This window comes from Passer domesticus, chromosome 24 (assembly GCF_036417665.1).
Source record: "Passer domesticus isolate bPasDom1 chromosome 24, bPasDom1.hap1, whole genome shotgun sequence".
Taxonomy (NCBI): domain Eukaryota; kingdom Metazoa; phylum Chordata; class Aves; order Passeriformes; family Passeridae; genus Passer; species Passer domesticus.
The window spans coordinates 5,610,230-5,622,927 of record NC_087497.1 but is presented as its reverse complement, the minus strand read 5'-3'; the positions used below and the strand labels follow the sequence as shown (position 1 = coordinate 5,622,927).

Here is a 12,698-nt window from a genome sequence, read left to right as displayed (position 1 = left end):
ACAACAATGCAACTGACGTGGGATTACGCCAAACTCCACCACTTCAAGCTAATTATTTTTTGCCTGTATATGTGTATCACCCTTTATTGAGCAGGAGCTGCTCATGAATAACTCTTTTCTCAAGCATGGTAGCTTGAGCTGTGCAAACTACTCGAGAGACAAGGGAGACAGCTGAGTGGCTGTCATCTCTGATATGCCTTGTGCAGAGACTCCTCTGTTTGGGCTACCAGAGTTCCTTTGGAGATCTCTATCCTTGTAGAATTATTTCCTTTCTCTGAACTGCAATAGGCAAGATCCATAAATTCCACTTAATGGTAATAATTTAAACATCCCTTGTTCTTGTGTCGAACTAGCAGGAGCACTGGAGTGAAAGGTTTCTTCCTCTGCTCCTTCCTTGAGTGTTTCATGGCTCATCAGAGTTGGGTGAAAGAGCATCTCTGGGTGCCTGGTACTTGTGAGGTGTTTTGGGGCCCCTCAGAAGTGGCTGCTCAAAGCCTGAGGATGCAGGAGCAGCAGGCAGAGCTGCAACAATCCCACAACCCGGGATGCCTTGAGCTGGTGGTGTAACCACAGAGCAGGACTGGGCCCCCTCCCACAGCCCTGCCAGGATGCACCTTGTCCTGGTTTCACATTAGAGCACACTGGCCTGCTCTGGAAATTGCTCCCTGTGCTGCGGATTATGTGGAATTAAAAGGATTTAAAGCGCAAGATGTTCTAAGATAAATATCTCCCAAGTTCAGCCAGGCTGGCAGTTGCGTAACTGAGCGCGCTTGTTTTCCAGGATACTTCTCTGTGTGCTATTAAGGAAACGCACCCAGCGTGTGCTCGGGAGGGTTTGTGCCAGCTCTGGGGCAGCTGCAGTGGCCCAGAGGTGCCCTGGCTGCGGGGCTGCTGCTCCACGTGCCCGTCAGATTAGAGCCCTAATCCCCGTTTCCGCTCACCCCGAGCAGGGAGCTGCAAGGACAGGCTGCAGGCTCCCGTGTGGCTGCCCCATCAGCAGCCCAAGCCCTGCTCTGACACAGCCTGGGTGAGCTCCTCACTGCCCCGGGCACCCCAGGGAGGAGCTGTGCCTCCCTCCTGCAGCAGACGTTGCCTGGTTGCTGCAGGAGGGGGGCCTTGGGACTTCTCTCAGAGCAGGACATTTGGGAGGCTCCTTTGCACCCCAGAGTGCTGTGGGAGGGCAGCTGCACCTGCTCCCCCTGTGTGAGGCGTGCAGGGCAGAAATAAAGCATTTTAAAGAGGCAAATGTCAGCCCAAGAAACCCACAAACCATTTCAGCCCTGCTCGTGGCGTGCTGTGTTTTATCTCGGGAGGTGATGAGTCTGGAGCTGTTTCCATCTGGAACATACACAAATGGCCCTCCAATTCCATATGAGGGAATAAGAACTGCTTTTGCTCTGGGGTGGAAGGAGAGCACTTGGCTCTAAACACTGCAATTCTCTGCTCACACATCTGACTCCTGGCAGCCCGAGAAAGCGAGAATTTCATCAGGAGCTTCATGCCTCTAAGAGCAGGGAGCTGCATGCCCAGGAAACCTCCCTCTCTTTCTTTCCCCATCCCTTCCATCCCAGGTAGGATGGGTTTCTGTCAGCAGCAGAAGGACAAGTTTCCCTCTTCAGGGAGCTGATAAAACTCAGCCCTTGAAAGTCTGGAAGGTATCAGCTGGTGTCTCCCAGCTCACCCTTGAAGCTGAGGGGTTGGACACCCCCTGCACCCACTCACCCCTCTCCTGACACGTGCCTTGCGGATCTGTTCTTCAAATCAAGAGCCAGGCACTGTTTCCCTCTGTCCAGCACAGAAATTCTGCTTCTTAAGCTGTTTGAGAGAAAAGCAGCCCTCCCCGAGCTGTGGTTTGGATTAGCAGCCAGTTGTGAGCTGTGCATGGGTGACAGCTGAGCCAGTAAACACCAGCCTCTTTCCAAGTCTGGTTATCTCGGTGCGTGGCTCCCCCTGCGCTGTGGGGGCTGCTCATAAACACAAATTCTTACTTCACTGCTCAGCTATTCTCTGTGCTAATGGCACCGAGGGCTCAGGGTAAACACCAGGGCAGCATTCCTCTGGGAGAACTGCATGGGGCTGCTGGGGCCTGCTTTCAGCCCTGGGATGAAACTACCTTGGAACTAAAGTTAAGCTGGGACTAAGGTGAGTTGTGGAGCTCAGATGGGGCCCATACAGATGTAAATATTGCAGTGTAGTGGAGAAGTGAGGAAGAAGTGAGGTTGATCACCTCAATGGATCCTTGCTGCTCCGGGGAAGGAGCTGGCTTTGTTTCTGTCAGTTCCTGAAAGGCTCTAGAACCCATTCATCCCGCTGAGGGTCTGACTGGCACTGCAGCTCTTCACTTGGCCCATAACTTCTGAAAAGGAAGGAATAAACTGCCCTTGTTCTTTCTGAGGAGGAGAGGAATGCCATGATTTTTGGAGCCTGAGACTGCAGTGCAAACAGATGTCAAAGCAAAGTCTTCTTGCCCTTGTTTTTCTCCACAGTCTGCAGAAAACCTCGTGTACGTGCTTATCCTGCTCTGGGTATCTGTGTCTCAATGAAATCCCACCCACTTTTGCCTGAACCCGATCCCGGCCCGGTTCGGCCCGGGCTGCCCCGGGCCGGTGCCACTCGGGCTGGCTCGGGTCACCTGCCGTGACTTTGTGCGGGGCTGGCGCTGCAGCCAGGCGGGTGGGGCAGATTTCCCGCAGCTATCAGTTATTTATCAGTAATAAATAACTGATAACGCTCGGGTAGAGCCGTGGCACGGCGCTGTGGCTGTTAACCCTTCGCTGCCTGGCAGGAGGGGTGGGATGGAGCAGCGTGGTGGGAATCTGCAGTGACCACCCCAGGGATCCTCCCTGGTGCTGGGTGCCCCACGAGCAGCACTGGGTGGATAAGGAGCCCAGATTTCATTTGGGGGAAGTGTGGAGAGACTCTCTGGGCAAGAGACTTAAGTTAAAAAGAGTCTGGTGTATGGGGAAATGTTCAAGCACCTTGTGCCATGTCCAAAGTGCCACCCTGCCCTGTTTGTCCACATGAGGGGCTCCCAAAGCCACCAGCTTTTGGAGGGACATGAGGAGCAATCCCACGCCTAGCATGTGCTAACAGCAGCTTCTCTTGCTTTGCAGAACGGGCAGCCAGCTCCAGAAGAAGGTGGGAATCCTCCATCCCAGGTAAAAAATGCCCCAGGTTACCTCTGCAGGTCCCTGTGAGCGTGGGGGGTGTGAGCTGACTCGGGAGCAGGATGGGGATGGTTATTTTTAAACCCTGTAAAGCTGCTGCTCTGTAGATCTGCAGGAGTGCACGTGGGAGTGCAAGGGACTGGAGACAGGGAAGAGGAAAGATAAACCCCTGTCTTCCTGTCCCTTTGGTCATCCAAACATGCCTGGAAGGTTTTCCAGAGGGCAACCTCAGTCCAGCACTCGGGAGCTGGAGTGGGGCTGTAGCTGAGGGCAGAAGTGAGAGCCCCTGGGGTGTTTCAGTGCTGTGTTTATGCCTTTCTCTGTGCTGTGATCTTGCCAGCTGGGATGAGAAGTACAGGAGTATTTGATGGTTTTGGCACAGCTGCCCTTGCTGAGTGTCTGGTATCTGTTTATTCTCCTGCCTTGGTGGGGCTGGGAGAGGCTCCACCTCTGCCAAGCTGCCCTCTGCATCCCTGTCAGCATCAGCTGGGAATGACAGAAAGACCTGGGCTGCTGTCTCCCGTGTTTGGGGCAGGGATCTGAACCTGCTGCTCCTTCTTGAGACACCTGCAGCTCACCCTGCTCCACACATGAGCAGCGTGGTGTGGAAGGACTTGATTTGTGTGCTGTGAGCCCTCCCCAGGTACAAGACCAGCACAAAGCTGTCCCCGGGGTGTCTCCTGCTTGTGCCAGTTCCTCTGTCCTGCACTCCCTGCAGAGCAGAAGAGCCATGTCAGTACTGTGAAATCATAATCCCTTCAGGATTTCCTTTTCTGACCCAGCCATGCTCTGGCCGTGCAGAATGACACAACACTTTGGATTTGCCCTGGGCAGCCTTCCCGAGCTCTGTACCCCCAGCAAGGGCCCTGTGGCAGCTTCTCTGAATCATCAGCCCTGCTGAAGGCTCTGGGGGCTTGCTGGGTTGTTTTTCCAGCTGGTTACGTTGTATTTTTAGTAAAAGACATTTTAACCTAAACCCCAGTTGTCTACATTTCAGCCAGTTTTATTTTTTCCCCTGGGACATTTGTGGATTTCCAGCAGTGCCAGAAATCTTCCCTGCCTGTTCTGCCTCTCTGTCCCACTCTGAAGCTGGCCTGGCACTTCTTCAGTGGCTTGCAAAGAAATCTTTGGGTCAGATGAATTCAGGTCAATGGAACTTGCACTTCCCTCCCCTGAGAACAGTGGGTTTACAACTCTTCACTGTGCCTGCATCTCTGGCATGGGGAAAAAGGAATCTTGTGTCTTCTGGTTGGATTCCAGCTGGGTTTCTAAGGTTTGAGACTTCGCCTCTTTCATCTTCAAACACTTGGCTAAACTGCCCTTCTCTAAATGCTGCTGATGGATGTTCCTTTAAAAATCATTCAGGATTTTTTTCTCTTTGAAGGACATCACTGAGAGAAACCCTGGCAGATTCCAATCTGTAGGTGCCATTCCACAGAAAGATCATGGGATAGAAGCCAAAAAGCACTTGAGGTTCCCTTTGATGCTCTGTGGGTCATGGACGTGCAGTCCAGGCTGGAGCAGAGCAGAGGGCAAGTTCTCCAACATCCCAGAGCAGGGAAGCCTCAAGAGCCCTGTGCTGCTGTAGGTGTCCTGCTTTCCACTTTCCTGAGGCCCCGTGGCCAAAATGCCTGTAAGCAGTGTCTGACAATCCCATTTTGGGTAACTTTTGAGCACCCAAAGCTCTGCTGCATGCTCCTGAAATAACCTCAGTGGCGTTTTCCAAGTTTGTACAAGGTATGTTTGCTACCAGCACAAATTAAATCCCTCCTGTAAACACATACCTTTAACTTGAGGGCAAGCTCTGCCCTGAGATGCTGCAGATGGGGGAACAGGCAGCACCCAGAATATCTGTGTGTTTCAGTTCTTTCTGTGGGCAGACATCAGCAGCAGCTCCTGGCTCTGGCTTTACCAAGTGCCCGTCACCGTCCGAGGTGACTATTCTCACATTGAAGGTTGCTCAGGCTCCCTCCCACACCCTTCTGTGCTGTGTGTGGAGAGCTGCAAGGGGAAGAGGCACCTTTTTTCCAGGTTTGTGCTATCCTTTTGCAGCTCATTCTGTGATCTCTGCTAAAAATAACCTGAAGCGGCGGCAGCGGCGATTACCGCGCGCCCCCGCGGCAGCCCTGTCCCTCCCCAGCCCTGCCAGCAGGATGCTGCCAAAGCACAGCCCTCGTGGGCCTGGGCCACAAGCAAAGACTCTCTGAAAAGGAGGAAATCCAAGAGTTCCTCAAAAGAGTCAGGAAGCCCACAGCTGGTGCTGTGAGATTGCTGGAGTGTGATGCCCCCGTGGCCATCTCACCTGCAGCTCGAGGATGTGGTCACTGCAGAGGTGCCAAGGGCATGGTTTGGGCCAGGCTGGCCCTGTTCTGGTACTTTCTTGATGCTTTTGGAGCTCCAGCTCAGCTTCCTAGCGAGGACAGCTGGTGCATTTCACAAGCTCTTGTGTTTTCTACCTTTCAAGAACAGTTGTGGTACACAAGTCCCTGCAGGCCCCATTCCTCAGAGTTTACCTGGGGAATGTCTGTGAGATCCTTGTGCTGGTTAGGGCTGGGGAAGAGTCAGTGCTCTGGGATGGGATGAGGCTGTGTTTTGAATTTGCACTGAAAACAGGGTTAATCATGGCCACATCCCTAACACCAGGCTGCTGATCCAGTGCAGGATGGCTACAAGGATGGATTTTTTTCTCATCCTCTTTGGTGGTGGTGATTAAAAGCCTCTCTGGGTACAGAACCTCATTCTCTCCTGGTTCTCCAAATTTTAATTGCCAGGTTGGGTGAAATTGGTCCTTGTTCAGCTGGGGAACAGCAACTGAATTCAGTGGGAAAATGGAGCCTCTCATAACTGGAGTTTTTCAGCCTGCTCTGCAGCCAGCTTGGCTGAGGGGTGAGCCTGTGCTCCCAGGTGCCAAGCATGAGGAATTGTACATGGAAGTACAACACCCAATTAGTGAAATCACTTCATCATGAAAAGCAGAGGAGTGGAACTGCAGTGCTGAGTGTGCCCACACTCTCTCTGGGGAACGGGCTGAGGGTGCTGATCAGCTTGTTCTGGGGTGATAATCACAGAGCACAGGGGGAGCTGGGGAAGGAAGAACTGAGCTCTGCACCATAAAAGGGACCTTTGAGATGGAGCAAGGGCTGTGCTCTGCCTCAGGCCCCAGGCAGGAGGTGCTGCAGGCTGAGCCTGGCTGGGCACTGCAGCACAGAGAGAGGTGAGGCTTTCCCCCAGATCTGTGCAGCTCCTGTTGGTTTATCCTGACCAGGCAAAGCTTGCAGACAGGTTCTCCCCTGCATGAAGGAATCCTGGGCAGGGACACCTTCCACTATCTCACGTTGCTCCTGTCCAGCCTGACCTGTGAGGGTCCAGGTGAGGGAGAGCTCTTGTGCCAGCACTGCCCTTGAGCTCCAGGCTGAGAGCAGGGCAGGACCCACATCCAGTGGTTGATGCTGCTCAGTGCTGGACACCACTAACCTCAGCCTCTTAACGTGAAGGGTTTCAAAACAAACAAGTGAGTGCTCTGCTCTGTGCCTGTTTGCACAGCTGCTGCTGGTTCCTCCAGGACCTGGACAGCCGTGGAGCTGTGGGAACAGGCAGGTACCTCAGCAAATCCCTTCTCAGCCCACTGCCCCTCTGCTGGGGCTCCCAGCCAGCAGTGTTCTGGCCACACTGGCCCCGTGGCTGGGCAGGACGTGGGAGCAGAGCACCTCCAGTGTGCTGTGGTGCTGCCTGGAAATTTCCTTGATGCTGCAGGGACTGGGCAGCAGCTGTGGCCACTCTTAACATTTGGCTTTTCCACCCTGTCACTGGTAAAGCTCTGAGTTCAAAGTGGCTGCTCTGCCTTGTCAGCTGAAGGAATTGAGTGGCTTTGTTGCTCCAGCAGTGCCTGACAGCTGCCTGGCCTGTTCCTGGCAGAGCCTTTGCTCTGTGTCCTTGGCAGGGCTGGGCTATGGCGAGCAGCAGCTTCTGAGCTCTTAAAAAACACAAATAAATGCCTGTTTGAGGAGCAGAGTCTCTGATGAGCTGCAGACTCTAACGAATAATTGAAGAGGGGTCAGCTTACAGGACTTGCACACGAGGAATGCAGCAGAGTCTGCTCCAGCAGCCCTCCCACATGGTCCCTGACCCATCCAAACCACTCCGGTTTCTTCTCTGCCATTTCCATCCCCCTGGTGAGTTTGTAGAAGCTGCCTCATGTTCTGTCTCCAGAAAGCCTCTTGTACTGAAGGAAAAAACCCTGAAAATCTGTTACTGTGTGTTGTACTTGGAGGGGACAGTGATGAGGGCTGGCACTGGAGAGGACCCTGAAGAACTCATTCACATGTGATTTTTTAAGGGGCCAGAGTTTGGGTTTGGGTCACTGGGTCATCCACCCCAGCAACTGGGAGCTTGGAGTGTCCTTGGCTGGGTTTGCTGGGCCCCTGGCTGGCCAAGATGCTGGCTGGGATTCTCCCTGCACACACAGGCAAATCTGCCTGAAGCTCCTGCAGCTTCACCAGCTCCAGCTTTATTTGGAAGTGAAGCCTGGCTTGGACACGAGCAGTAAATTCCTTCCCTAGCTCCAGGTGAAGCTGCAAAAGCTGTTTTCCCCCTGGTTGTACTGTGCTGCCTGTCAGGGCTGCCACAGGGTGGGGACCATCCAGGGAGGGGAGTCCCAGTTATCTAAGAATTCCTGCCTTGCCTGGAGCCCTTTTCCTTCTCCCTTAGGAAATCCCTCTGTGTGTGCCTGGGGCAGCCTCCCAGCAGTGGGAGCAGAGGGATTGCATTGCAGCAGCTCCTGCTGATCTCATTGCTGCTCTGAGGCAGGAAGGGTTTCCCAACTGCAGTGTGAAATCCAGGTCCTTCCCTTGCCAGTCCTGGAGAGCACAGCTGGGAAACACCACCCCTTTGCATGTGGAAAAGGAGGAAAGGAGGGGGTTTATCCCTGTTTGTGCTTGAAGGCTCGGGGTGGGCAGAGCTGCTCTGGGAATGCTGAGTGGGCTGAGGACACTCTGTGCCCCTGGGATGTGGCTGAACTGATCCCCTTGCTGTCAGAGAGGTGGATTTCACTGGACAGGCCAGGCTGGCCTGGATATGGATTGGAAAAGTGCTGGGACTGCTGTCAGAGGGGGAGGTGAAGGCTCTGCACCAGCACTTGGGGTCAGTGGTTATCTTTGGGGTGCAGGAGGGGACCCCTGGGGTCTCCACAGGGACAGAGTGAGGAGAAAAAAGCTCCTGAGGGGAACAGGACAAAACATGGTATTCCCAGCGTGGGGGTGGCTGCAATCCCTGTGGTGTGATGTTTGGGAAGGGGCTGGATGTGATCTCTGTGTTTGGGAAGGGGATGGATGTGATTTCCATGTTTGGGAAGGGGCTGGATGTGATCTCCATGTTTGGGAAGGGGCTGGATGTGATCTCTGTGTTTGGGAAGGGGATGGATGTGATCTCTGTGTTTCGGAAGGGGATGGATGTGATTTCCATGTTTGGGAAGGGGATGGATGTGATTTCCATGTTTGGGAAGGGGCTGGATGTGATCTCTGTGTTTGGGAAGGGGATGGATGTGATCTCTGTGTTTGGGAAGGGGCTGGATGTATTCTCCAGGTTTGGGATGGATGTTCTGGTCCTGTCCCTGGCACACGGAGCAGCTGAGCCATGGAGGGGGTGGCTGCTGGCTGCATCCATGGTTTTATGACATTAAATGATAAACTAGAGCTGTGCTCCAGCAGACTCTCATCCTGTGCACTCTCACTGGGGTGTTGGTGATGCACAGCTCGGGGTGTGTTTTGGACAGGGTTTGTTTTGCTTTTAACCCTGCTGCAGTTCACAGCCACCCCCAAAACGTGACAATCCCTTTCTCTCAGCGTGTCCCACACGTGTGATCTCCCCAGAGGGTGGGAGAGAGCTGGGTTCTCCCTGCCTGCACAGACCAACCCCGGCAGGTACCAGGCAAAGACTTTTCCAGGTCCTGAGACACTTTTTGTGTGCCTTGCAAGGGGAGGGCAGCCTGTGTGCTGTGGGAGGAGTGTGGAATTCCAGCGTTCCTGCAATACAGAATAGTTTCCACATCCCACGATTACTCCAAGGGCAGCAAACAAGTCTTGGTTCTTGTTGTGAAACCAATGTTGTATTTTATAATTCAGCTAGAAAGAGTTTTCAGCTTTTCTACTGAAAGTAGCAGAACTGCCCCATGCCCTGATGGGAGGTGGTGCTTTTCTGCTGGTTCCTCAAAGTGGGATTCTGCATTTGGAACAGCCTGGGACAGGGTCTCCTGGTTTCACCACCTTCAAAGCCCGAGCTGGTTGGAATTTGCTGAGCAGAGCTTTCCTCCTGCTGGGAAGTGTGTGTAGGGCTGCAGGAAGGGGAGGCTGCATCCTCTGCTCTTTTGCACTGGAGGCTGATTTGCTCTGTAGAAGCTGCAGAACTGAGTAATTCCTCATCTCCTGGCTGTTAAAGGTGTTCTCCTCTCCGGTGTCACGTTTCACTGGGTGTAAAGTCCTGCTGGCTGCCTCTCTCACAGCTCTGGAACTGCAGCAGCAGCGGAGCCATCAGGGACTCTCCGTGGGTTTGGGAACATCTTTTGCCTGAGCTTGTATCTTTAGCCCAAACAGCTCATTGTCAGCTGATCCTGGCCAGTTGCAGCTTGTGGTGCCTGGAAAGGGTGGAGAAATTGTATTAATTAATTTATTTTTTGAAGAAACTTTCAGGATCTGCTGCCAACATAGCCCTGGATAGAGCCAGGAGCAGGAGGAGCCTGGGGAGAGTGAGGGGGTGCCTGTGCTGGAGCCTCTCTGCTCTCTCCATCCCAAAACCGACCTGAGCCCTCTGACATAAAGAAGATATCTTGATTTCCCTGTGAAACGAGTTGGTTAAAAACTGAGCAGATCAAAAAGGACGTTGTGAAGCACAAGGACAGGGGCTCAGCTGTGTGAGGCACCATCTGCCTCCTCCCTTCCTCAGCCTCAGGCTTTGCTTGAGAAAACCCTTCATCCATTAACAATTTCCAAGATCCCTCTGTTTCAGGGGTGCTGAATCTTCCCAGAGGGGTGTTTATGAAAGGGCTTTGGGCTCCCCAGACGAGAAACACATTTTGCACACTGAAGATGCTCCGAGTGCCACCTGCTGGAATGTGCTCGAGGGGTGCCAGTGTGACACTGCCTGTCCCGTGGCACTGTTCCCTTTTTAGAGATTTGCATGTAAGCCCTGCTGTGGGGAGCCAGGATCACTGGAGGAGCAGCAGAGTCCTTCCCAGGAGTCACCAGGTTAATTTTACACAGTTTGGTCACCTCTGTGAGTGGGGAGGAATTGCCCCCAGGAGGATGGCAGAGCGTTTCCAGGAGTCAGACTTTTGTTTAAGCCATGTGTGGGGAGACTCCTGATGTTTTCCACACCAGGATGGAGGTGATCATTCCCTTCTTCAGCTGCCTCGGCTGTGTAAGGGTTTGGGCACGAGGGCTTTGATGATTTGAGAATTTGAGGATTTCTGAACACTAGGTTACCCCCAGTGGGCAGAGGCCTGGCTGTGTCCTCTGGGTTTCTCCTCGCTCTCCCATTTTTGGTTGGTTTTGTTTTTCAGGAGACCAGTAACAGTCCTTGGGGGTGGTGGGGTGAAACGTGCAGCCCTGCTGCCTGTCAGTAATCCCTTCCTGCAAACCCTGCCAGGAATCTGCCCTGTCCCCATCCCCTCCTTGGCAAGTTCCAGCCCCAGGTCCCCGCTGCTCCCAGGCTGTGTTTGTAGCAGTGACTTTGTGCAGGACTTCCACCTTCAAAGCCACCCCGCGGTGTCCCTTCCTCCTCAGGCCCCAGTGTCCCTGAGGCTTTTGTCTGTCAGCAAACACCCTTGTTCAGTGTGAGTTAAAGGGCTGAGGAAGCCTCTCTCCCCCTGCAGATCCTCTAGGATTGCTCCAAGAATCTCCCTCTTCCTTTAAGAGTGTCCGTGGCCCCAAGGCACAGGTACCCCCAGCTGAACCCTTCCCCTCCCAACCTGGGCCATGTCTCTGCTCAGTGTCCTGCAGGATTTTTCTCAGGCTGGGGGCTCCCAGGAGCACTGAGGAGGATCCACCACAGAAGCACAGTCAAAAGTACCAGGTTCTGGCCAATTCTTTTCTTGCAAATGAGGCCGAGGGCCAGCCCTGCCCAAAAAAGGCCTTTGCAGAAGGGCAGGCAGTGAGTGGGGAGGTTTCTTTACTTTATTTGTTCCCCTTTTTGAGAACCACCACTTGAAAAATGTTCCAGACAGAGCAGCCTTTGCTCTCCACAAACTCCAGCCTCGCTTCCTCTGCAGAGCTGCAGCCCCACTGATCCCACTGATCCCAGGCTCCCTCCCAAGCAGGAGCTGCTGCTCCACAGGGAGGTTGTTGCTCCATGCAAGGAAAATGGGGAGCCACATGTGCACTCCCAGTTCCCTCAGGAACTGCTGCTTTCAGCCATGGGTTTTACCAGCCTCATTGTAACACACTTCTTCCCTATATCTGATCTAAATCTCCCCTCTTTTAGCATAAAACCATCACTCCTTGTCCTATCACAACAGGCCTTGCTAAAAACTCTGTCCCCAGCTTTCCTTTAGGTCCTGGCAGGGGCTCTGAGCTCTCCCTAGAGCCTTCTCCTCTCCACGTGAGCACCCCCAGCTCTCCCAGCCTGGCTGCAGAGCAGAGGGGCTCCAGTCCCTGGAATATCTTCATGGCCTTCCCCAGCAGGTCCACCTTGCTCCTGTGCTGATCCAGAAGCTGCTCCGGCCCTTTCCCCGGAGAGCTGCAATTCCACTGATCCTACAGGGAGAGCATCCCTGCTGGACCAGCATTTGTGCTGCTCAGAGCAGGGGCAGAGAAATTTTGAGGAAGAAATTTTGAGACTCTCAGTTGCTCATTGCTGCCTTGTGCAGTGCCTGAAATTGCTCTTTCTGAGCCTGTTTTCGTGTGTGTGACAGGGGGACTGAGCTGATCCTCCTGAAAAGCCCACTGAGATTTGCTGATGGCTCTTTCCATGCCTAAGCACCCGTAAAGCCAGGCAGTGTTCTCGTTTGGCTGCTGCATTGTGCAGCCATGGCCACACAAAGCCATTTCCCCATACGAAACCGCCGTTTCCTTTCAGTAAAACTCCCAAAATACATCCCAGTGACACAACCACGGCACCGGGGCTCCGGGCGCCGCTCGGGCTGCGAGCTCAGGAACCAGCTGGGGAAGGATGGCAGGATAGCAGCCCAAAGCTTTGGAGATGCTGAGGCTCCTCTTCCGCAGCAAGCCAAGGATCCAGGAGGCAAGTGTCTGATAAAATACCTGCTCTGCCTGCCGTGCTGGGCTCTGTCTCTTCTGCAGGACACAAGGAATCAGGGAATTCCTGATCCTACAGAGCCAGACCTTATCCAGGTTTAATTAGGCACTCTTTTGGAAAAGGCGTTTTGGAGGGTATGACTGCTTTCTAAGAAGTGTCTTTCCTAGGTGCTGCCAGATTTTGGGAGTGTTTTGGGACCAGAGCATGTGTTGAAGCAACAGAAATTAAAACAGCTTCTGGTTAGTTGTTGATGAATAGGAAGCAAAATGCCAAGAGCAGAATCTG

At 53.5% G+C, this 12,698-nt stretch overlaps 1 protein-coding gene and 1 long non-coding RNA gene across 6 annotated transcripts in view; one reads left to right on the top strand and one right to left on the bottom strand.

Moving 5' to 3' along the window:
- The window catches only part of RPS6KA1 (ribosomal protein S6 kinase A1), a 32,181-nt gene that overhangs the window by 2,746 nt on the left and 16,737 nt on the right, over nt 1–12,698 (top strand). For 2 of the 4 annotated variants that reach the window (XM_064398625.1, XM_064398624.1), the window contains exon 2: nt 3,114–3,158. The exons of 1 other annotated variant lie outside the window; for it this stretch is intronic. In XM_064398625.1, the coding sequence (XP_064254695.1) occupies nt 3,114–3,158 (45 nt within the window). Of the gene's footprint in view, nt 1–3,113; nt 3,159–12,338; nt 12,399–12,698 lie in introns of those variants that run through there. One more of the 4 variants, XM_064398627.1, reaches the window with a different exon arrangement.
- The window catches only part of LOC135285892 (uncharacterized), a 32,337-nt gene continuing 28,887 nt past the window's right edge, over nt 9,249–12,698 (bottom strand). For both annotated transcript variants that reach the window (XR_010350517.1, XR_010350519.1), the window contains one exon: nt 9,249–9,795. This is a non-coding gene — a long non-coding RNA (uncharacterized LOC135285892). The remainder of the gene's footprint in view (nt 9,796–12,698) is intronic.